This window comes from Carassius auratus, linkage group LG44F (assembly GCF_003368295.1).
Source record: "Carassius auratus strain Wakin linkage group LG44F, ASM336829v1, whole genome shotgun sequence".
NCBI lineage: Eukaryota > Metazoa > Chordata > Actinopteri > Cypriniformes > Cyprinidae > Carassius > Carassius auratus.
Window position 1 is genome coordinate 1,389,096 of NC_039298.1, and position 25,118 is coordinate 1,414,213.

The window sequence follows — 25,118 nt, forward strand, 5'->3', positions numbered from 1 at the left end:
ATGATTTTCCAGAGTTACCTTGTTAAAGAACATTTTATAAATTTACAGATTTTATTTAATTCAATGTTTAAGTTTTATTTAAAATATATGAGTGCAAAATTTGCAAAAGAAAGAAAAATGAAGTAAATCTTACTTATTTTGTTTTTACAGTGCCATAAATTATTGATATTAAACAACACACTTCTTAATTATTATTATTATTATTTTTTTATTTTTTTACAGTGATAAGCATTACATAATGTAAAATGTACAAACAAAGAGTCAACAAAATTACCTGGGAATTCCCAAGTAAACTTAACTTAAAAAATGTCTAATCAAACCTACTAATAATTGTGTTTAGGCTTTTCCTTGGCGAATGTTGGTAAATTAACTAGCCTTTTCTGAGTGAAAAACACTTTCCAAACTTTTTTCAAGTAAATTGAAATTGAATTTAAAGAAATATTTTTTCAGTGCAAAAAAAATCTAGATTCTGCCATTAATTGCTTATCCTCATGTCATGTCAACTGATGTCCTTACTATGTTTCTGTGTCTGATGGGAACATTTCAGTTGCATTGCTGTCTATGGAGGGTCAGAAAGCTCTTAACTTATGTTCTGAAGATGAAGAAATGTCTTACATGTTTGAAACAACATGAAGGGTGAGTAATTAATGACAATTTTAATTTCTGGGTGAACTAACCCTTTAAGATACATGGTTAACCTTCACAGTGAACTGTAACAAGCTAATACTCTATTAGAACTTTTTCACTTTGTGCCATGTTTGAATTACTTAAGTGTTTTCTTTTTCTTCAGCATGCACTGTTTGTTCTAACAGTTTACTATTTTGTTTACTAAGTCTACTGTGATAGTTAATATTTGATCAAATGACCACATTTAATAGTACCTTTATTAATGTCTTGCTGTTTTTCATCCAATTTGACAATACATTAAGTATTTTTGTTTGAATATGCTATTGGTTTATTAGTGTTTTTTATTCCATGTAATCAATTTATGTAAACTGTGCTCATGAATTTGTAAAGTTAATAACTCAATACAAAAGTACCAACTCTTTCTTTTTGCCTTTATTGTCAATGCCAGATGCAGTTTTAGAACTTTGCTTTTATATTCACACATTTGAACATGTCTACAGTACATACATGTAGAATTTAATAAAGCAAGTTAGGTTTACCCAACTTTGGTACCAGAGACATAATGAAATTGCTTTAGAGTTGCATAATATTTTAGATTAAGACTAGCATTAAGAAATCAATGAAATCACTTTAACACTACACAATGCATTTGTGTAATGACAATCAGGAACTACAAATAATGTCTTGAATCAACATGATTATTTTAAGGAGTCTTGATGTGAATGAAATATGTTGGTTTGGCAGGCAGTAAGTCTTTGAGAAAAATAGGAAAATCTTTTTTTTTTTTTTCAGTGTAGCTAGATTAAGTTAGCTTAAAACAGTTTAAATGTAAGATTAGATGTGCAGGTACTCTCCTGGGATTAGGGTTGGCATATAAATAGCATTAACATGCTATTAAAATGAAACAGGAGAGGTTTCTGTGAGGGTCTCAAGAGTCTCTTCCGAGATACAACACAACACCAACTGAGCTTCACCGGAGGTTTACGAGCTGGTTTATCTTAATGTGGACGTTCTAATGAACACTCCCGGCATTTAATCAATCACTAATCCTTCAGTTTGACTCACTGTGGTCTTTTCTCATCACCACAGAACCCCTTGCTCTTTCTGCTCTTGGATGACTTACTCTAACTAAATGCTCATCAAAAATGACTTTACTGACATAAATCCTACCAGCATATATTTTCTCAAAATGAATCCAAACACACAGGGTAATAAAACCAGTTTTTGCAAATTTGCAACATTCATATGTACAATTATCTCATTGGTTCCTGTGTATGTATTCTCCCTGTTTGGTTCTGTTCTTGGTCTGGTGTCGTATTAACCTTGTGAATGTTACCCCTGTTGTTCAGATTATCTTTATTAGATTATCTTGTTAAAGCCTGTTTCTCTGAATTCATTGGCTTCATGCAGTTATTATAGCACCTATTTGTGACAAGACTTGGATTTATTTTTATTTTTTTTAAGGTTCATGTAATGTAAGCTGATCTGGCTTTCAATCGCATTCATTTTGCACTTTCTTCAAAAGTAAAATTTGGTGCTAATCAGACAATAGGGTTCACCAGTGTAAAACTGCACATGGTGCCTGTGTTTGTTTTCCTTTCAGCCCAACACTCTTTCCTTCGGTCATATTCTGGGGTGATTTTAGTGCCTCTCACTGTGGAAACTAACAGAAATATTATGTGTAAATTAACTAAACATAATAAATTTAACTACAATCAGAGGCGCTGCACAAGATCCCGGGCCCTATGCATAGGCAGTCCTAATGCACCAATCACCCCCCCCCCCCCACCCCTGAAAATATATATTCCAGACTTTTCAAGGGTCCTCTCTTCCTTTGGGGCCCTGGTAATCAGTACTGGTTTTACCCCCAGTCCGACGCCCCTGACAACAATTATTAAAGCACTGTATTTTATGTCACTTTTCATGGTGCATCAATTTATCTGAAGAGAAAATTATTCTCATCCGACATATTTTTTCTCTTAAAATCTTCTTGTTGCCGAGTCTGACTCTCTCTAAGCTGCAATAAATTCAATAAAAATTTTAAAGCATTGAATTGTTCCATAATATTTCATAGTATGTTAATTAATTTCCCAGAGTACATTAGTCCTTAACATACCTTTTCTCTAGCGGCCTCCAAATTTCTCAGAAACCTTGGTTTCAGGATCTCTCTCTCTCCTGCTTCAATTATATAAATGACTATATTATAAAATGATATGCAGTTTTATATAAACACACAGTAGCACAGCATAGTGACTTTATAGTAATTCCATGATGAGTTATTAAACATTATAAAGCACATTAAACATAAACTTCATAAAAACAGAAAAATTTGTTTTTTAAAATAAATACATTAAGAAGTGTTGCTTAAAAAAAATTAGCAAAAATGAGTGCACCTTATATTACATACATATATTACATATAACAAATGTGTAATATGCCAGTTCCTAAAGAACAAGAAATAAACTAGAAGTGTGTATTGTGAGTTAGTAATGAAACTGATATGATCCTCCGATGTCTAAAAGACTGAACATCACAACAACTGTGGACTTGGAGCATAATTTTTATTTGTATTTTGCCAGTTCCAAGAAGACGCACTCATTATTGCAACACAACATTTTATCACTTTGTCTCACCTCTTTGATTTGTCTGTGCTCTGTGAAAATAAAGTCCCTCTCCCAAATCCAATCCTGCATTTTCTGTCTCAGGCCTCTCTGCTGCAACTGAAATGAATTCAGTAATAATAAATGAACAAATAAATTATTCAGCAATAATTTAAGCACGCTTAGTGCCCTTTGATTTCCGCAATACATAAAATGCAGACAGAATCATGGAATCGAGTTATAAAAATGTTATTGACTGTTTAACGCGGAACTTTGTCAAAGTTTGGGTGAATTCATCAAGGTCATTACACTTATATCAAATCATAATACGGACTAGTATCTGTAAATATTAAGCAACAAAAAATACTATTTAAATATGAATCCTGTATGTTCTGCGTGCCTTTAGACACTGTGCTAATGGTCTAAGAGCATGGTCTAAAGCAGGGGTGCCCAAACCTGCTCCTGGCGATCGACTGTCCTGCAAAGTTTAGCTCCAATCCAAATCAACCACACCTGAAGCAACTAATTAAGGTCTCTAGGCTCACTTAAAAATTAAAGGCAGGTGTGTTTGATTAGGGTTGGAGCCAAACTTTGCAGGACAGTCGACCGCGAGGAGCAGGGTTGGGCACCCCTTGGTCTAAAGCCCACGCCACAACTGCGTTTAGAGCGTGTCCGAATCCACTTTTGCTAGTTTTTTTGCTGCTTAAAGGGTTAGTTCACCCAAATATTTAAATTATTTAATTAATGACTCACCCTCATGTCGTTCAAAACCCGTAAGACCTCCGTTTATCTTCTGAACACATTTTAAGTTATTTTAGATTTAGTCCGAGAGCTCTCAGTCCCTCCATTGAAGCTGTGTGTACGGTCTACTGTCCATGTCCAGAAAGGTAAGAAAAACATCTTCAAAGTAGTCCATGTGACATCAGAGGGTCCGTTACAATTATTTGAAGCACCGGAAATACATTTTGGTCCAAAAATAGCAAAAACTACGACTTTATTCAGCATTGTCTTCTCTTCCGTGTCTGTTGTGAGAGAGAGTTCAAATCAAAGCATTTTGTGATATCCAGTTTGTGAACGAATCATTAGATGTAACCTGATCTTCTTGAACCAGTTCACCAAATCGAACTGAATCGTTTTAAACGGTTTGCATCTCTAATACGCAATAATCCACAAATGACTTAAGCTGTTAACTATTTTAATGACTCTGACACTCCCTCTGAGTTCAAACAAACCAATATCCCGGAGTAATTCACTGACTCAAACAGTACACTGACTGAACTGCTGTGAAGAGAGAACTGAAGATGAACACCGAGCCAGATAACGAACAAAACATTGACTCGTTCACGAGTTAAGAACCGTTTCTGTCAGACGCGTCCGATTCGAGAACCGAGGAGCTGATGATACTGCGCATGTGTGATTCAGCATGAAGCAGACCGACACACAGAGCATCTGAACCGAACTGATTCTTTTGGTGATTGATTCTGAACTGATTCTGTGCTAATGTTATGAGCGCGGGTAAATTGAAGGCTTGAATCAAGGGCAATCATCGCAAATGATGGCATTATGTAGAGCGCAAAAGAACCGGTGAACCGTTTTAACCGATTAATGCCTTTTGGAGACATGAACCATTTAAAGCGATTCAGTTCGATTTGGTGAACTGGTTCGCGAACCAGATTTCACAAACTGCAGTGAATGCACTCACAACAGACCGGAAGAGAAGACAATGCTTTTGTTATTTTAGGTCCAAAATATATTTTCGATGCTTCAAAATATTCTAACTGACCCTCTGATGTCACATGGACTGCTTTGATGATGTTTTTCTTACCTTTCTGGACATGGACAGTAGACCGTACACACAGCTTCAATGGAGGGACTGAGAGCTCTCAGACTAAATCTAAAATATCTTAAACTGTGTTCTGAAGATGAGGGTGAGTTATTAATGAACATTTTTATATTTGGGTGACTAAACCCCTTAAGGATGGAAAAAAAATATTCGGTCCCCACTGCATGGTCTAAAAGTGTTTTCCCTATTCTCTTAATGAGTAATGGGTGTGTTTTTACGGAAGCATATGGGTAGCAATATTCAATTTGGAATGTAATATGCAAAATGACAATGCCATATGTAAAAAGGCAATGCATTTCTGTATTTACATTTACATTTTCCAATACATTTGTGCAACGTTTGGTGGAAAATGAAAATGAAATTGCATAACTGTCATTTTTAGGGGTGCTCCGATCATGATCGGCCGATCGTTATGCGCATCTCGTCAGTAAAGCCGGTTCTCTAATTCCATCAGGTGCGTGATTTCACATAGAGCAGTTGTTATTACACAGAGCCGTTGTTAACTGAGAAGCTGTGCAAATCCACGTTCATTTTCAGCGTTTATTCGTTCATCTTCTCAGTTAACAACGGCTCTGTGTAGTAACTGCTTTGTGTGAAATCACGCACCTGATGGAATTAGAGAACCGGCTTTACTGACTGGATGCGCATTAACGAACGGCCGAAAGTGATCGCAGCACCCCTAGTCATTTGTCATTTCATACACTAGTTTTAATATCTAAAATTAATACTAATTTTAAAGCTTCATAGGTTGCAAAATTAAAATGATGTATTACAGAAATGATTAAATTATGTGTAAAATGTTCAAGCAAAAACTGTGGCAAAATTATCATTCAAATGTTATTTTTCTTAATTGCATTTACACTCACAGTCAACACACTTATGATTGCATTTTCATTCAATGTCCCGCAATAAATGTAGCAAAATTCAATGTGCACTTTGAAAATGCTTTCCGAGCCGATCACATCTCTGCCTGTATGGCATTATATGTGTGCCTCAATCCTGAACGAGTAATTGTAAGTTTTGAGCACAGGGAACTATATTGTGCAAGCACATTACATTATATTTTGAACAGAAATTAACAATCGAAAGAAAAAAAATTAGCTTGAGCAAAGAAAAAATTATTCCGTGCTCAATAAATGTATTTGCTTGTTTGCTATTATCCATATTAACGTGCAGTAATAACTCGCTCAACTCTTGACACAGGTTCGCTCAACTTACAACAGCTTACAAGTGTGCCACAAAATCAACCAATTGAAAAATAAAGGTCAATTGTGATTGACTGTTGGTCTCCTATCAAATCGCTAGTAGAACCAAAGCCCGTCTGGTCCGTGTATGTTTTGATCATTTCATTTCCTATTTAGAATTCAATAAGAAATTTTTCAAAAAAATAAAAATAAAAATTTTCAAAGCTCTTTACATTCATTGCATGTGATTTATCAACACCTAGTACATCTTAAAATATACAGCTCATGAAAAATAAAAGTTCCAGATGGACAAACATTAAATGCATAAACCAGTGTGAATAAACTATGTCTTAAAATAAATTTGGAGGTAGGTTGAAAAAGCCAGAATGGGAAGTTTTAAGTAAGTTGTACAGCTTGAAGTGTGAAGTTTATTTTTGTACACAGATATGGCATATTCATGGCAGTACACATGAAATTAATGTATATATTTGTCACTTAAACTATTGTAAGCATAAATCCTGTCGCCCCTCTAGTGGACATTAAGTGTTACGTCCTACATTGCTCAGATAACAAAAGTCACTAGGATTTTTGGGGAAGTTAAGTCTGACCAGTTATACAGCAACACGAGTCTGACGAGTCTGAAGATCTGAGCTGAATTTGGTGAAACATTAAAGTTCTAGACATTGTCAATTACTCTTATAATAAATAATAACAATGTTTAAATATATGTTGGCTCTCTCAAGCCCAACAAAGAATACTAAGAACAGAAACATCATTCAATTTAGTATGTAATAAAACAAAATTACTAATTTATTTCATAAATTTAGCTATATTAATTTTCAGAATTATTTATTAATGTCACACACACATTCCTAGTGCCTTTAGAATTAAAAGACGAAAGTAATACATGTTACAGACATTATTATGGAACTGTTCAGTCTATTATTGATTTTTATTTCCACCTCACTGTTATCCAAGGAGATAGAACTACTGTATTTGCACTTTATTTGCAGTGGGACAATATTCATACAATACTATAACCTAGAAATAATCTAAATGGGTCACTTGCAGGTCGCAGCAGCACGAATTATGTGCCCAGCTACATCTGATTCAAATATTATGCTAATTAAAAGTGAGCGGTGGTTTCAGACATTACAGTGCTTCACTCGCACTGACTCTTATTCTGTCTGAAAGAATGAAAAGACCGAGCTGAAAATGGAGCGATTCGACCAATTGGATGAAAGTGCGAAAATGCCCACAAGTGCGAATGAAATATTAAAGCCATAAACCTACTTGTAACGTGATCATTTTTATAACCAAAACGTACACGGACCATCTGTCTTGTCCATGTTCTCTCACTTAAATCCTCTTCTTGAGATTTGAGTCTCTGACTCTGCAAGTCCCTTGTTCACGCAGTGAGTGACATGACGCGAGGGGGTGGAGACGTGATCGGCTCAGAATGCATTTTCAAAGTGCACATTGAATTTTGCTACATTCATTGCGGGACATTATATGAAAATGCAAGCGTGTCTCGACTGTGAGTGTTAAAGCAATTAAGAAAAATAGCATTTAAATGATAATTTTGCCACAGTTTTTGCTTGAACATGTTACACATATCTAATAATTTCTGTAATACATTTTCATTTTAATTTTGCAACTTATAAAGCGTTAAAATTAGTTTTAATTTTACATATTAAAACTAGTGTATGAAATGGCAAATGAAAATTGTAATTTAATTTTCATTTTCATTTTGCACCAAACAATGCACAAATGTATTGGAAAATGTAACTGTAAATACAGAAATGCATTGTCATTTTACAAATTGCATTGTCCTTTTGCATATTACGTCCCAAATTGAATATTGCTACCCATATGCTTCCATATGTTTTGGGCATAGCGTGCAATAAACCAATCAGAGTCTCATCTCCCATTCTCTGCATACAGCATGTTTTATAAAGGAGACATAACACATAGTTCCAGCCAATCAAGTGCAAATGCTCTTCCGGGAGAAGTGCCCATACAAGGAATTTTGCCCTTTATGATGTCATACAGGGCCATGCTCAAAAAAAAAACCCTAACAGAAACTAATATGAACCCTGAAGGAGTATGTTTGGCACAGTGTCAATAGCTGCATGAAATAGCATGGATAAAATAGCATTAGCCCCCCCCCCTCCCATTTTAACTTTACCAGATATGTTTTCAGTCTCCCGTCTGCAAAAATCCTCAATTTTTTGTCTCAGCTTAGAGACTGATTGTCCAACATCATTATAGGAACTGAAAGTTATGCTGGGAACATCCGGACACCCAGGAGGGTCAGAGAGAGATGGAAAACTCTACACAGACACAAAGACAAACAACCAGAGAATTAATCTGGGGTAGAAGAAATGAAACACTGTTTACTAAAATAAGAATAAGCTCTCTGTAATGAAATGACTACAGGTCATGATGCTACTGTATGAAAATTTCGTAGGGGATAGTTACTTTACTAACTGTACACAATGATTATAAAACTTTGTTAAATTTTTAAATATGTTATTGTTATTATATATATATATATATATATATATATATATATATATATATATATATATATATATATATATATATATTGAAACACTTTATTTAAAGTACTATAAATATTTATTATTTATAAACTGTTTTCTTTGTGGGGCCTTACGAAATGGTCCCACAATGTCAAAAATTTTAAGTTTTACTGTCTTTGTGGGGGCATTTGCTCCTCACAATGTAGGTTGCCGAACGACCTACATAATGCCTTTGAAAGGCATTGAAAGGTTTATAATCTAATCATTTTCAACAGATTTCTTTCAAATAAAAATAACTCTTTATAGTTCTGGTCCTTGATTATGCTTGGTTGAGTTAAATTACTCAAGAAACACACACCTGTGACCTCATTACATCGGTAGTACTGCGCCATTAGTGGTGAGCGATACTGACAAAAAAATGCAATATCTTTGGTGATTTTTTTTTATTACAATAACTAAACAATATTTTGGTGACTGTGTTTTTGTGCTGGTACAGGCCTGTCATGGATAAATAAATGACATTAAAACAACCAGTTTGTGGCAGCAAGTCCCTGTCTTAATCAGTTACTCATCATTCATTCAATTGATTTGTTCAAAACGGCTGTTTCATTTACAAATGAAGCAAGTGACTGGTCTTGTCCAAAAACCCAGATACAAGGTCTTTGCACTTGACCACGTGTCAACTTACAAGATATATTTCCTGTATTTGGCCCAAGTGTTCAAGTGGGCATGAAAACCACAAGTGTGTGTAGAACTATTATCGATTATCTATGTAGAACAGACAACACAGTTTAGTGGGTTAAGGGCACTTTGCTTTTTTTTTAAGGGATGCTAAATTATCATTCGTAGAGAATTTTAATATTTCGTTTGCATACGTTTTACATAAAACAGAACATAATAAATCTAAAGGAGATGGAAAGTGGGAATAATGGTTTTAAAAAATGGTAAAAAAATTGAGCCCTGGTGCTACCTGAAGGAAATGGATGTGATCACGTGTGTCTGAAAGCTGCTCCAGCTCCGCGTTTCTCTTCCTCAGAACATCAATCTGCTGCTCCAGCCGCTCCATGAGTCCTTCAGCTCGACTCACTACAGTCTTTTCTCGATCTCTGATCATCTGTGTGACCTCAGAGCATCTCTTCTCAATGGAGCGGATGAGTTCAGTAAAGATCCTCTCACTTTTCTCCACTGCTGTCTGTGCAGAGCGCTGTAGGACACACATTACAATCAGCTCTTACTGCTGCGCACACAGTCTGCTAAAAACCACCCTCAATAACCAACTGAAGAAGAGTCTGCTCCTTCTTCTCAAAACTCACCTTGTGAGTCTCCACAGCCTCTTTCAGCTCCCGAAGCCTCTTCTCTCGCTCCTGGATTTGCTGCTGGAATTTTCTCTGTGTCTCATCTAATTGTCTCTGTATAGGACAAAACAACACATCATGGAAATATGAGTGAAACTGAAAGTACAAAATGTTTCTGAGTGACTCATCAGTGACTTTGTGTTTTCAGAGACCTGGACAATGTTGTCAGTGTCTCTCAGTCTGTACCTGTTTCTCGGTCCTCTCTGCTGCAGTTGAGACCGTCTCATGATTTCTGTGTTCATCCACCATACAGAGCAGACATATACAGCTCTGGTCAGTACGGCAGTAAATTTCCAGCAGTTTCTCATGTTTACGGCAGATCATCTCCTGAAGTCGTCCAGTGGCATCCATTAGATCGTGTCTCTTTCCTTTGAAGAGATTCTCATGTTGTTCAAGGTGATTTTGACAGAAAGAGTTCAGACACACCAGACAGGACTTGACGGCTCTCTGTTTTCTCCCAGTACAGACGTCACACTCCACATCTCCAGGTCCTACAGGAACAGCTGGTTGGAGTTCAGTCTTCTTCAGTTGCTCCACCACTTCAGCCAGCACGGTGCTTTTATTTAAAGCAGGTCTTGGACTGAAGGTCTGTCTGCATTGTGGACAGCTATAGACTCTCTTCTGATCCTCTTGGTCCCAGCAGTCTGTAATGCAGCTCATACAGTAACTGTGTCCACAGGGAATAGTCACTGGATCCTTCAGTAGATCCAGACACACTGGACAGCTGAATTTATCCTGAGAAAACGTGGCTTCAGCCATTTTACTGCATGCACACACAGAGACACAACACAGCTGACAGGCGCTTCAGTTTCATTTACCTTGAAGTGGAGAGTTGATGTAATTTCCTGGTTCTGTGTTAGAGACGTAAGCAAACTGGTGTGACTGTGAAGTGAATTAAACTTGCCCTCTCAATCATAATACAAAGCTCCACCAGATGGCAGTCTCCTAAAGAAATACAGATATGTAGTGAGCATAATGCTGCACTACACTGAACTTCAACACACAAAACCTTGAACTGTCCATGCATTTTATGTAGACTACTCTATGAGGAAGAGAAATGTTGCAGTGAATTGCTTGTGAAAAAATGTGACAGATGGACTTGTTCGATATTTTATATATAGGCCTACCTCACTTTTTATGATCAACATCAGTGGAAAATCTGTCAATATTTTAAATGGATGGGGTAAAGAGTTGATATATTTCTTTTTTTTTTTATTGGACTCAAGATTGGATTCAAGATTAACATATAATACATAATATATCAAAACCTACTGTATATGCTTATTTAAATCTGGTATTTTGATGATCATTTTTTCTTTACTGCTGTATCTTTTTATTGTAAAGTACTTTGTAACTTTGTTTTGAAAGGTGCCTTATAAATACAAATAAATAAACGAACAAACACACATTACCTTGATTTATTCCACGTTTTAAACATATTTACAGATGGTTAAAGCATCTGGAAGATGGAAGAAATTAAACCATGTGCTGTCTTATAATCTGCTTAGATTCATTTTCAGTCCTTACTAGTTCAGTGAGTGGAAAAATGGATTCCAGACAAGATATATTAATAGAAATATTACAATATTTATACAGAATTTGCCACTGAAACTTCAGTAATATTTTTATGGGTGCCAGCTCATGTTGGTGAGGAGGGTAACAAGGGTGTGGACAAAATAACTAAACAGGCTCTTAAGCATAATGACACTGACTTCGATATACCCTTGGGTAAATCTACAAAGGTTATAAAGCTCTTTTCATCTTTTTGAAAGCAACAGTTATAGGGGAGAGGAGGGTGAGTTGAGCCAGTTTTTAGCACAGTAATGGGTCCAGCTTAACCCTTGTGTGCTGCTCATTTTAGAGTCACTCATGGTCTCCACGGTCAAAAGTGACCAGACACCTGAACTGTAACTTTTTTTTTTTTCTTCAGTAAAATCAATCATATATGTTATTTGTTTTATTTTGTATTTTGAGAGAATTTCACGGTACTAATTAATATTTATGCAATAATTATGATATATTTTTCCCATTGAAAATACGAAAAAATAAAATAATAATAATAATAATAATAAAATGTTTCAATGAATCCATTATTTCAGATTTAAAAAGAGAAGAGGGCTTTAAAATCCAATGTTTGAAGGCAGAATAGCACCTCCACATGAGAGCAAAAAAAAGAACTAGATTCCTGTATAGGCGTGTATTGAGAGGCTTGTGAATTCCCTCGTTGTTTTTATACATAATTGTTTACTTTGATTAGGTTGTGGATTTAAATGTACATTAAGGCATTCTCAATGATGTGTGTAGGTTTTTTTTTTTTTGCATTTTTATTGCTACATTCAAACCTGAACACAGAAAGCACTTTGTTACACAAAACATAAAAAGTCTATAAAAATGTAGGAGAAATGAACAGGAATGCTTTATCAGAGCTTAATTCTTCTGGGTCTGATCTGGTTTTAACCTCTTATTTCAGTCTTCTGACTCATTTTGGCTATATGGTTTTAGCTTATCTGACCCGAACTTAAAGAGTCGATCAGGACTGTGGTTAAAACACGATCCAAATTCCTCAGAGAATGGCACAGAAACTGTCTTTTTAATGAACTCAAAAGGACTTATAAATGAATGTCAGTCCATCGCTTTACTTCATATTCAGTTATATGTAACCCACACATTTGACTATAATGTTTATAATCACTTATTGTGTATGTCTTTTAATAACTGTTGGATAGATTAAGTATACATATTCATGTCTAGTATATATGTGTTTGAATCTGTTAGCTTGAAACAGTCCTGACCATCAGTTATTTGTCAAATGTATCATATTCTTGTTTTAGGAATCATGTCCAAAATTATACCCTTCAAGAGCGGGAAAGTTTGGACCACGTTCTTGATAAGATAAAATATGATTTATGATACCCCCCAGTCCAAGACAATATCTGATTGGTCAAGACAACATTTGAGGTGTGGCCAACAGGCCAGTTTAAATACCTAGGACACCATGAAATCTCTCTTTTAGCTTTTTGCTTTTTAGCTTTTTCCATCAGTCATGCCAGCTTTTATCTTGTAGCTTAGCTTCCTAGCTTTAGCTTTTAGCCATGCTGTTAGTCATCACTGTTCTTTGAGTGCAGTTCCAGTGTGCTTCGGCCTGCACGCCTGCTGCTACTTAGCCACGATGAGAAGAAACACCACCTAGTCTCATCAAACTTTACTTCTTTTCTTTTCCGTTTGAGAGTTTCGTGTTCTGAGTTAAGTTTTGTAACACTGGTCTCCGAGTCTGACCTCGACTGCCCGTTCAACTTCAACCAGCGCACACAACTCTGCGTCTTCAGCCAACACCCAACAACCACGGGCTTCCCAAGACGTCACTTCAGCGACTACTGAACTTCAAGCCAATCAACAACATCGGGAAAACCCCCTTTCAACGACAACAAAGCAGTATCACATCAGAGAGTGCACCATAGACCCCCTGAGGAACAGTTCCACTCATTCTCTACTATAGGAGAGGAAGAATTGTATAAACTTATTAAATCATCTAAACCAACAACATGTATGTTAGATCCTATAGACGGACGTCACTTCCTGTTCGTTGTTGACGGCTGTACTGCGTTTGAGCTCCGTCACTATCGTCTTTTCATTGACTATTTTTAACTTTAAAATCAATTTTATACATCATCGTTTCCGTCTATATAACGTTTGAATATATCCTCTATTGTATTCTACAACAAAAACAATCAGAGCGCCTCGCTATCACTAGTTTTATTTTGATCTCCCGGGTCCGCTATTAGCTTTTAGCCAGTTAGCATCAGCAAGCGTGTTTGCTGCTAACTGCGCTTACATTGCTAATACTCTATTCACACACATTACCACTGCTGTACTCACTGTTACTTGCTTTAATGGCGGATGAATGTCTCCACTCTGTGCAGCTCGAGCTCGAGGCCGTGGAGAAGCAGATTCGTGACCTGGAGGAGAGGCAGGCCGAGCTGAGAGAGCGGAGAGCCGCGCTGGAATCATCCCGGGCTGACGCTCACAAGTCCGGGGTAAGTATACAGCGTGCTGTTAACAGTCCCACCACGTCTACTCCGTGTGTTTCTCTGCGCAGGCCCGGTGCACCCAGGACGCGATCTTCCCAGATGTCCTTCACTGCGACGCCGGGACACCACGGACCCTGGGTGCATCCACAGCGGAGGACGCGAGCTGGGTCCCGTGCGACGACTTCTCCCCCTTCTGCCTTCGAGATCTCCATCCAGAACCGCTTCGCTCCCCTCTGCGAGACAGGACGTGACGCTGTGATCATCGGAGACTCCATCGTCCGACACGTAAGTGCTACGTTAGCTGAAGGTAAAGTGCACACTCATTGTTTGCCTGGTGCTCGTGTTCTCGATGTTTCTGCGCAGATACCCGCGATCCTGAAGGACGACGAGAGCCCCAGAGCGGTCGTGCTTCACGCCGGGGTTAACGACACCACGCTGCAGCAGACGGAGACGCTGAAGAGGGACTTCAGCAGCCTGATCGAGACGGTTCGCAGCACGATGCCCACGGCGACGATCGTCGTGTCAGGACCACTGCCCACGTATCGACGAGGACACGAAAGGTTCAGTAGACTTTTTGCTATAAATGAATGGTTGTTGTCATGGTGTAAAGAACAGAAACTGCTATTTGTTAATAACTGGAATCTTTTCTGTGAGCGTCCTAGACTGTTTCGCGCTGATGGATTACACCCCAGCAGAATTGGAGCGGAGCTTCTCTCTGACAACATCTCCAGGACACTTCACTCCATGTGACTAGTAAGACAATTCTCAAATAACCATTATGATGAGTTTTGTTCCACCCGCTTATATGATAAAAGTACTTGTGCTGTAAAATCTATTAAGACCGTGTCTGTTCCCCGAATAGTGAGGTCAAAATATAAATATAAATATAATGTAGGATCTAGAAAAAATCTTATCATAATTAAACCAGAAAAATGTAAAGTAAATGAACAAAAACAATTTTTAAAGTTTGGGCTCATAAATATTAGATCACTCACACCAAAAGCAGTTATTGTAAATGAAATGATCACAGATAATAGTTTTGATGTACTCTGCTTGACTGAAACCTGGCTAAAACCAAATGATTATTTTGGTCTAAATGAGTCTACTCCACCAAACTACTGTTATAAGCATGAGCCCCGTCAGACTGGTCGTGGCGGGGGTGTTGCAACAATATATAGTGATGTTCTCAATGTTACCCAGAAAACAGGATACAGGTTTAACTCTTTTGAAATACTTCTGCTCAATGTTACACTGTCAGACATGCAAAAGAAATCTAATGTATCTCTTGCTCTGGCTACTGTGTACAGACCACCAGGGCCGTATACAGAATTCCTAAAAGAATTTGCAGATTTTCTCTCAGACCTTCTAGTTACAGTTGATAAGGCGCTAATCATGGGAGATTTTAATATATACGTTGATAATGCAAATGATACATTAGGACTTGCGTTTACTGACCTAATAAACTCCTTTGGAGTCAAGCAAAATGTCACCGGGCCCACTCATCGTTTTAATCATACACTAGATTTAATTATATCGCATGGAATCGATCTTACTGCTATAGATATTGTACCTCAAAGTGATGATATTACAGACCATTTTGTTGAAGCTGCCATCGTAACAAAGGGTAGAAAGCCGACTAAAACATGACGGAGGAATACATACACGTAGCCATCGGGTTTCGTTTGACTGGCGTGCACACTCACAGGGGCATGCAGTCATTTATTAAATTGCAACACCTGAACAGCATAATGAATGAACCACACCCCTTAGACTCACAGTCATAATAAGAGCACATTCAACTTCACCAATGTTCAACACATTTCCTTGCATCGTGCATGCTGCGTATAACTGATATTAACTATATGTCTCAGCGTTACCGTCTGGGCAGAACTATTGTTCCAGCCACCAAAGAAAGATTCGCAAATAACCTGCCTGATCTATCTCAACTGCTATTTGTACCCAAAAATACACATGAATTAGACGAAATTACTGACAACATGGGCACTATTTTCTCTAATACATTAGAAGCTGTTGCCCCAATCAAATTGAAAAAAGTTAGAGAAAAATGTACTGTGCCATGGTATAACAGTAATACTCACTCTCTCAAGAAAGTAACTCGTAGTCTTGAACGCAAATGGAGAAAAACTAACTTAGAAGTTTTTAGGATTGCATGGAAAAACAGTCCAGCTATAGACAGGCTCTAAAAACTGCTAGGGCAGAGCATATACAAAAACTCGTTGAAAATAACCAAAACAATCCAAGGTTTTTATTTAGCACAGTGGCTAGTTAACAAAGTTAACAAATTACCAGACGCCACCTGATTCAAATATTCCACCAACGTTAAATAGTAATGACTTTATGAATTTCTTCACTGATAAAATAGATAACATTAGAAATACAATAGCGAATGTAGATTCTACAGCATCTACAGTTTTATAATAAATTACATAAATTGGCTGATGAAATATACACATTTATACACACACACATACATTACATACATTTAATCTTTATATCTAAATAAAAATAGGCTCAGTATATATGACCCAAAGTAACTAGTAATTAACTACTTGAGTAGATTTTTTATCCGATACTCTTTTACTCTTACTCAAGTAACTATTCAAGACTAGTACTTTTACTTTTACTTGAGTAAATATTTCTAGAAGTACTTTTACTTTTACTTGAGTACAGTTTTTGGGTACTCTACCCATCTCTGAACACCACCCACTGATACAAGGAGAAAATTTTATGCTTGTAATGCTGTGACAAAGGATATTGTAAAGATTGCTTATGAGAGGATCTCAGTTATGGATGGAGACTTTGACAGTGAGAGAATAAGGGGGCGTCTTCGTGAACTGCTTGATCGAGATTATGCCCGCTCCATCTATGGTTCTACAGTGTCACATATCAGCTCAAAGTCGAGTACACCCATAAGTCAACCTTCAGTGAACTCCATCCTGATGGCTAAATGAATAGAGGCAGCAGCAGAGCTTGCAGCAAAGGAAGCAGAATATGCAACAATAATGGAGGAAAAGTAACAAAGAGAAAAAATACAACTTCTAGAAGAGAAGAAAAGGAAAGAAGTGGTATTAAATGATAAATCTGTGTATTCACCCTCAGTTAAGCCAACACTCAATGAAAGTGTCAGAACCAGGGCTCGAACTTGGGTCTCTGATGCCAGAGTCTTAATTTCTACCACTGAGTCACAGGAGGTAGTTGAACCCAATAGTCAGATGCCTTCTTAACTCAGAAGAGTTTATTTAACAAAAACAGCAACAGGGAACAAACTGTCCTTTGTTTAGAGTTAGGTTACAAAACAGAAAAATCTTCAGACCAGAAAGGGTCAAAATGTGTAAAATAGTCTCCAAAAACAAAAACTCAGAGAAAAACAGCAAAACTAATCACAGGAAAACAATTCAAAAAGACTTTCAAAGAATAGATCTTGGAACTAGAGCAGACTTATGGCAGCAACTTGCTTAGGAACAATAATAACCAAGCAAAGATGCAAAGGAAGTGATCAGCTTAAATAGACAGCCCAGAACGAGAAACATGTGAAAACAATAACACTGATTACGAAAGGCACAATGATGACCTGAGGGCACATTGGGGACCTCGAGTGGCCAAAATAACACACTGCAAAACAAAAGCTCTGACAGGACCCCTCCCTCTAGGAACGGCTCTTGACGTTCCCTCCAGGACAACTGGGCTTGCGAGTGTAAAAATCTTGCACTAGTTTGGGGTCTAAGATGTCCTTGGCAGGAACTCAGGAGCGCTCCTCAGGACCACAGCCTTCCCAGTCCACAAAATACTGCCGGGACCCACGTACTTGACGGACATCCAGTATTCTGTGGACTGTGTAAGCTGGCTGGCCCCCGATGATACGAGGAAGAGGAGGTCTACCTGTCACAAGAAAAGGAGAAGACAAAACAGGTTTTAACAGGAAGACATGAAAAGTGGGATTAATTTTCAAAGACTTAGGCAAGTACAATCGATAAGTAACTGGTTTCACTTTCCTGGCAATCTTGTAGGGGCTGATGAATCTCTGGGAAAGTTTGCGGGACTCCACCCGCAAGGGAATGTTCTTAGTGGAGAGCCAGACTCTTTGGCCAGGGCGCAGAGTCGGGGCAGGTCTGCGTCTGCGATTAGCCTGGCGCTGGTACTGCTGAGAGGCCCTAAGGAGCTAGAGTCTGGCTTTTTTCCATGTTGGCGGCAGCGTTTAACAAATTGATGAGCAGAGGGAACTGCAACCTCCACCTCTTGTTCAGGGAATAGTGGAGGGGTGTACCCCAACTGGCACTCGAAAGGGGACATGCCTTTAACAGAGGAGCGAAGGGTATTGTGTGTGTATTCTGCCCACATGATGAATGAAGACCAAGAGGAAGGATTGTTAGCTGCCATACATCTCAGTGTAGTCTCAAGGTCTTGTCCATTGGACTCTGGGTGAAACCCAGAACACAGGCTCACAGTAGCCCCCAGAGATTGACAAAAATCCCACCAGAATCGAGAGGAAAACTGGGGTCCTCGATCAGAGACGATGTCTTGTGGAATTCCAAAGACTCTAAACACACGGTTTATAACCAATTCAGCAGTTTCTTTAGCGGTGGGTAGTTTGGGCAGAAGAATAAATCTGGCGGCCTTGGAAAATCTATCTACTATGACCATGATAGTGGTGTTGCCTTGTGATAGCGGAAGACCAGTGATAAAATCTATGGAAAGATGGGACCAAGGTCTATGAGGTATGGAGAGAGGGTGCAATAGCCCTTGAGGAGGGCGGTGAGAGATTTTACTTTGGTTGCATGTGGGACATGCGTTCACGAATGTTGTCACATCCTCCTTGATAGTTGGTCTTTGGAGGAACTCAAGAGTGTGTGAGGTACCAAGTTGACAAGTGAGACCAGAGGAGTGTCCCCACTGAAGGATCTGAGAGCGGACAGCTTTAGGGACAAAAGCTAACTCTGCTTCAGGTCCCCAATAAAAGCTGGTTGTGTTACCCTTGGTGAGGGCAGATAAAGGAGCCGCCACAGTACTGAAGTTCCAGATGAATTTGCGATACAAATTGGCAAAGCCAAGGAAACGCTGTACCTCTTTTACCGATGAGGGGGAGGGCCAATCCACAACAGCTTGAACCTTTTGAGGATCCATTTGTATTTGGCCAGGCTTGATGATTAACACCAGGAACTGAACCTTGGTCACATGAAACTCACATTTCTCAGGTTTAACATAAAGATGGTTATCAAGAAGGCATCTCAGAACCTTACTGACGTGTTTAACATGCTCTTGGAGGGAACTCGAGAAGATATGGATATCATCTCAGTAGACAAACACAAATTGGTTTAGCATTTCTCTGAGAACATCATTGATGAGAGCTTGAAATACTGCAGGAGCATTAGTGAGGCCAAAGGGCATAACTAAATATTCATAGTGCCCAGTGGGCCTGTTGAAGGCAGTTTTCCACTCATCTCCTTGCCTAATGCGCACAAGATGGTAGGCGTTTCGCAAGTCAAGCTTAGTGAAGATGGAGGCTTCTTGCAGAATTTCAAATGCAGTTGTCATTAGTGGCAAGGGATAGCAGTTTCGAATGGTTATCTTATTAAGGCCCCTGTAATCAATACATGGTCGAAGTCCGCCATCCTTCTTCCCAACAAAAAAAAAAATCCAGCTCCAGCAGGGGAAGTGGATGGTTGGATGATGCCTGCCACAAGAGCTTCATTAATGTATTTGTCCATAGCAGTTTGTTCAGGGGGAGACAAAGAGAATAAACAACCTCTGGGGTGACAGGTACCTGGGAATAACTCAATGGCGCAGTCATAAGGCTGATGAGGTGGTAAGGAGGTGGCCTTCCTTTTACTGAACACTGCTTTGAGGTGGTGGTACTGAGCAAGGACTTGAGACAGATCTAGGGTTTCTTGGGACTCGAGAACAGGGTCAGGGGGGTTCTGGGCCAAGCATTTAGTCTGACAGGTGGGACCCCAACTGAGAACAGTGGCAGTGGACCAGTCAAAGTGTGGATTATGCTGGAGAAGCCATGGGTGACCGAGGATAACAGGGAATGGTGCTGGTGAGTGGTGAGACCAAGGAGAGAGGTGAGGTGGGTTACTTTCCTGGGAGACAATGGTCTTCCATCCAAGGCTGTCACAGTTAGGGGTGCAGGAAGAGAATAAGTAGGGATCTGGAGACTCTTGGTAAGAGAAACATCCATGAAATTCCCGGCAGTGCCAGAATCAATCAATGCCTCAAGTTGGTGTATTTGTTCTCTCCAAGTGAGTGTGATAGCAAGGAACAGCCCAGAGTTGGAAGGTCTTTTCCTTTCTTGCCTGTACAGGACTGGGCGTTTCCCGAAAGCTCGGGGCAGGTGGAGCGAAAATGACCATACAATCCACAATATAGACAACAGCGTTCTCTTATACGATGGACTCGTTCTGAGGGGGAAAGCCTAGCCCTACCCAATTGCATGGGTTCCGAAGAATCTTGGGGCACTGGTGGCATTTGAGCAAGAGCTGGACTAGCAGACAATGAGGAAACAGATGGGCGGTTCCGGCTCTCTCAGGCGATTATCCAGCCGGATTGCTTAATCCATAAGAGTTTCCAGATCAACAGCAGGTTCTCTGGTAGCCAGATCATACTTGATTGCCTCTGACAGACCATTCAGGAAACACACCATGAGGGCCTCATTGTTCCAACCACTCCTTGCTGCAACGGTCCGAAACTGAATGCCATATTCATCTGCACTGCCATTACCTTGACGGAGGGTGAGAAGTCTCTTTGAGGCTTGTCAGCCACTGAAGGGGTGATCGAAGACTCGCTTGAACTCCTTTTCGAATGCAGAATAACTTGTACAGAAGGGGGCCTGTGCCTTCCAGGCTGCGGTTGCCCAAGAAAGAGCTTTGGCAGAAAGGAGGGTGATAACATATGCGATCTTGCCCTAAACTGAGGGGAATGACGATGGTTGTAGTTCAAACGTGAGAGAGCATTGAGTCAGGAACCCATCACATGCACTGGGATCATCTGAGAAATGTTGTGGTGGAGGTAGGCGAGGTTCACTTAGAGGAGAGAGCACTCAAGAATCTGGAAGGGATACAGAGGCAGCAGTAGAAGCAGTAACTGAGGTATTCAGGTTCCCATTGACCCTCCAGAGTCAGGTCAAGTCACCGTTTACACTCCAGAGTCAGGTCAAGTCACAGTTTACACTCCAGAGTCAGGTCAAGTCACTATTAACACTCATGAGTTAAGCACTACCACAGTTAGACCTCAGGAGTCAAGTCAAGTCACAGTTGATCTTCATGGGCAAAGTCAAGTCACCAGTGTTCTTCATGAGCAAAGGCAAGTCACCGTTGATCTTCATAAGCGAAGGCAAGTCACCTATGAACTTCATGAGCAAGGGCAAGTCACCTATGATCTTCATGAGCAGAGTCAAGTCACCGTTGATCTTCCTGAATCCAGTCAAAACAACATGGGTCTACCAGAGTCTCTCCACATCTCTGCTGAACTACCAGAGCCTCTCCACGTCTCTTCTGAACTACCAGAGACCCTCCACGTCTCTGCTGAACTACCAGAGCCTCTCCTGTCTCGACCGCACGGCTGTGGTGGCCTTCTGTGCCACCCTGGTGGGCTTCGGTGTCGACCGCACGGCTGTGGTGGTCTTCTGTGACGCCCTAGTGGGCTTCTGTCTCAACCGCGCGGCTGTGGTGGTCTTCTGCGCCGCCCTGGTGGGCTTCTGTCTCGACCGCACGGCTGGGGTGGTCTTCTGCGCCGCCCTGGTGGGCTTCTGTCTCGACCGCATGGCTGTGGTGGTCTTCTACGCCGCCCTGGTGGACTTCTGTCTCGACCTCAGGGCTGTGGTGGTCTTCTGTGCCGCCCTGGTGGGCTTCTGTCTCGACCGCAAGGCTCCAGTTCCACCTTGCTCCACCCTGGATTTCTGCCCTGTCTGCTCGACCCTGGGCCCCTGAACTCTCTGTTCTCTCCTTGCCTTGTGTGTTGTTGTTGTTGTTTTTTTTTTTTTTCTCTCTGTTTCCCTCTGTGGACCTGGCCCTCCGTTCCTCCCCCTGGTCCTCCACCAGTCCACCTCCCTCCTGGTCTCCTTGTTGTTGTTTTGTTTTTGTTTTTTGCTCTTCCTGTCTCTGTTTCCCTCTGTGGACCTGGTCCTCCTTTCCTCACCCTTATCTTCCACCAGTCCACCCCCCTCCTGGTCTCTGTGTTCCTTGGTTTGCTCTTGTGTTCAGGTGGAGCATCTGGTAGATGCTCCGTAGAGGAGGGGGTAATGTCATGGTGTCTGGTCTGTGTTTTTTTTTTCTGGGTGTCCACTAGTGGTCTCCCTTCCCCATAGGCACTTCACCGCAGGCACTACATTTCCCACATAGCTTTGTCCCTTCATCACAGTTAATTGCACACTTGTTATTGCACTCAGCTGTCTCCACTTCCTTCTTTATCCTGTCTATAAATACCTGTCTTTCTCTTTCTGTTTTCATGCAGTCCTTATTTTCCGTCACCTGGTTTTCTCGCCTTCCCTTGTGTTCTCTATTTTCTAGTTCCCTGTTTGTTTTGTTTCTGGACTGATTTCATGGCCATGACCTCCTGCCTGTTTGGATACTGATTTTTGAATTACCCATTAAACACACTGCCCTTGGATCTCTCGTCTCCTGTAATCTATCGTTACACAGAGCCCACCATTTTTACTGGTGACCCAATTCACTTCATAGAGTAGAAAACTTCATTCCAATCACTCATCGACAAAAGACATATTTCCTCAGCAGATAAGTTATACTATTTGAAGAAGTATGTTGCTGGATCTGCTCTGAAAACCCTAGAAAGCATCTTTTACAGAAGCGATGACGAAGCTTACAAGGATGCATAGAAAAGACTTCAAGAATGCTATGGACAGCAATTCACTATTCAAAGATTATGCCGAGAGAAACTCACAAACTGGCCCAGAATCCAGCCAAAGGTCTTTGAAGGTCTCCAAAATTTCTAAGATTTCCTGACCACATGTAATGACACTATGCCTCATGTGAAGGGACTGGAAATACTGAATGACTGTGAAGAGAATAGGAAACTTGTGAGCAAACTTCCTGATTGGCCAGCTGCTCGCTGGAACCGCCAAGCCACACAAACACTGAGTGAGACACAAGATTTTCCATCTTTCCAAGATTTTGCACATTTCATGTCCATTGAAGACACCAGTCACTTCCTTTCATGTCCTTCACGTTTCTGAAGCTAATAAGCAGAAACATAATTTCAAGGTTAGTAGGAACAAAGCCAGCGTCTTCCATACGAAGATAGTCACACAGCATGAGAATCCAAAGCTTACTAGCAGGGCTTGATATTAACACCCACCAACCCTCCAAATGCAGGTGTATTTAGCTCGTGGTGGTTAAAACAGTGACTCCAACTAGCCACTTTGGCGGGTTGAATAATTGTAGTGTTTTTAAAAGTCATCTGAAGTAAGACATAATGCAGTGTGACACTACAACTCCCATAAGTATTATATGCACACAGTTAGGGTTGCCACCTTGAAAACAGAAAAATAAGGGATGCCCCTGGGGGGGGCATTGGGCTGACACCCCTCGGGGCCATGATGACCACAGGTCCGATGACGTGCCAGTGGTGGTAAATCACAACTTAAAGACAAACAGATTTTGGATAAAATATTTGTCATTGTTTGCAAACAGTAACACCATCCAAACAGTGAAACCACAAAATAAATAACCGATCTACAAACATTTCTAAATTCATGTAAAACACACATTTTTTAAATATATTTTATATAGTCTATTGTTAATTCTACACTATTGAATAATGTAATGATTTAAATGTTAAATTGTTTATTTGCTTCACATAGGCACTATATTTTTATTATTAAATATATCTATCTTATCTCTTATTAAAATAATGCTTATGTGTCTGACTGTACACCTTAACCGTAATAAACAAATCGATAACACTTTAAAATAAGGTTCATTAGTTAACTACATTAATTAACATTAACTAATAATGATCTGCACTTATACAGCAATTGTTCATCTTTGTTCATGTTAATTTCCACATTTAATAATACTTTATTGAAATCTTGTTAATATCAGTTAATGCACTGAACTAACATGAACAATGAACAGCTTTATTTCTATTAACTAACATTAACAAAGATGAATAAATACTGTAACAAATGTATTTCTTACTCATTGTTAGTTCATGTTAGTTAATACACTAATGCTTAATAAATGAACCTTATTGTAAAGTGTTTTGATGTCATTTATTAATTTAATATTTAAGTAAACAGTTTTTTTTTTAACAAATAGGGCAACTGATCCTCCGTTGAAAAAAAAAAAAAACCTGCGTGCAGCAGCTGTACATCTAATCACGACACAAACATTCTCCTAGAATTCACACTTTGCATTCAGTTAACGGATCCATACGAATCATGCATGAAATAAAAGATTATAAACTCAAACGATAGGTTTATGTGCTTTACAGATGAACTTGAAGTCTTTATTCATTCGAGATGTTCAATAATCTTTGGCTCGGTAATGCAAGTTCATGAAGAGATTATTTTTAGTCAATATTCTAAAATAATCATTTATTTCTATTAACTAACATTAAAAAAGATGACTAAATACTGTAACAAATGTATTTCTTACTCATTGTTAGTTCATGTTAGCTAATACACTAATGCTTAATAAATGAACCTTATTGTAAATGTTGTTCTCCCGAGGCATGCTGTCAAGCATCTGAAAAGAGAACACTCGCCGACAAATTGTGCATGATACTCATTTCCGCTTTTCCAGCCAAGTATTTGATTCTTCCCACTTTCATCGGTACTTTTGCATCTGCTTTCGTTTCTGCACTGAACGTGGTGGGGTGTCTGGAGAAGCATCCGCCATTCTTTCAAATCGACTCTCTGCCAAGAGACCCGCTCTCCTCTGACTCTGATTGGCTGTGAACCTG

General features: G+C 39.4%; 1 protein-coding gene across 4 annotated transcripts; it reads right to left on the reverse strand.

The window, feature by feature from the left end:
* Positions 1–207: 207 nt before the first annotated feature.
* On the reverse strand, positions 208–11,262 carry LOC113068285 (E3 ubiquitin/ISG15 ligase TRIM25-like). Of its 4 annotated transcripts, none has more exons than XM_026240965.1 (7): positions 10,339–11,261; positions 10,111–10,206; positions 9,768–10,001; positions 8,443–8,587; positions 3,261–3,347; positions 2,744–2,802; positions 208–2,281 (listed from the first exon to the last, which is right to left on the reverse strand). In XM_026240965.1, exons 1-7 carry the CDS (start codon positions 10,909–10,911, stop codon positions 2,279–2,281), a joined length of 1,197 nt encoding a protein of 398 aa, XP_026096750.1. In that variant the 5' UTR covers positions 10,912–11,261; the 3' UTR covers positions 208–2,278. The 4 variants fall into 4 exon arrangements, with proteins under 4 accessions (XP_026096750.1, XP_026096749.1, XP_026096748.1 ...); XM_026240964.1 differs by having other exon boundaries at positions 209–2,281; positions 2,744–2,805; positions 10,339–11,260; XM_026240963.1 differs by lacking the exon at positions 208–2,281 and adding an exon at positions 2,442–2,644 and having other exon boundaries at positions 10,339–11,262.
* Positions 11,263–25,118: the final 13,856 nt, after the last annotated feature.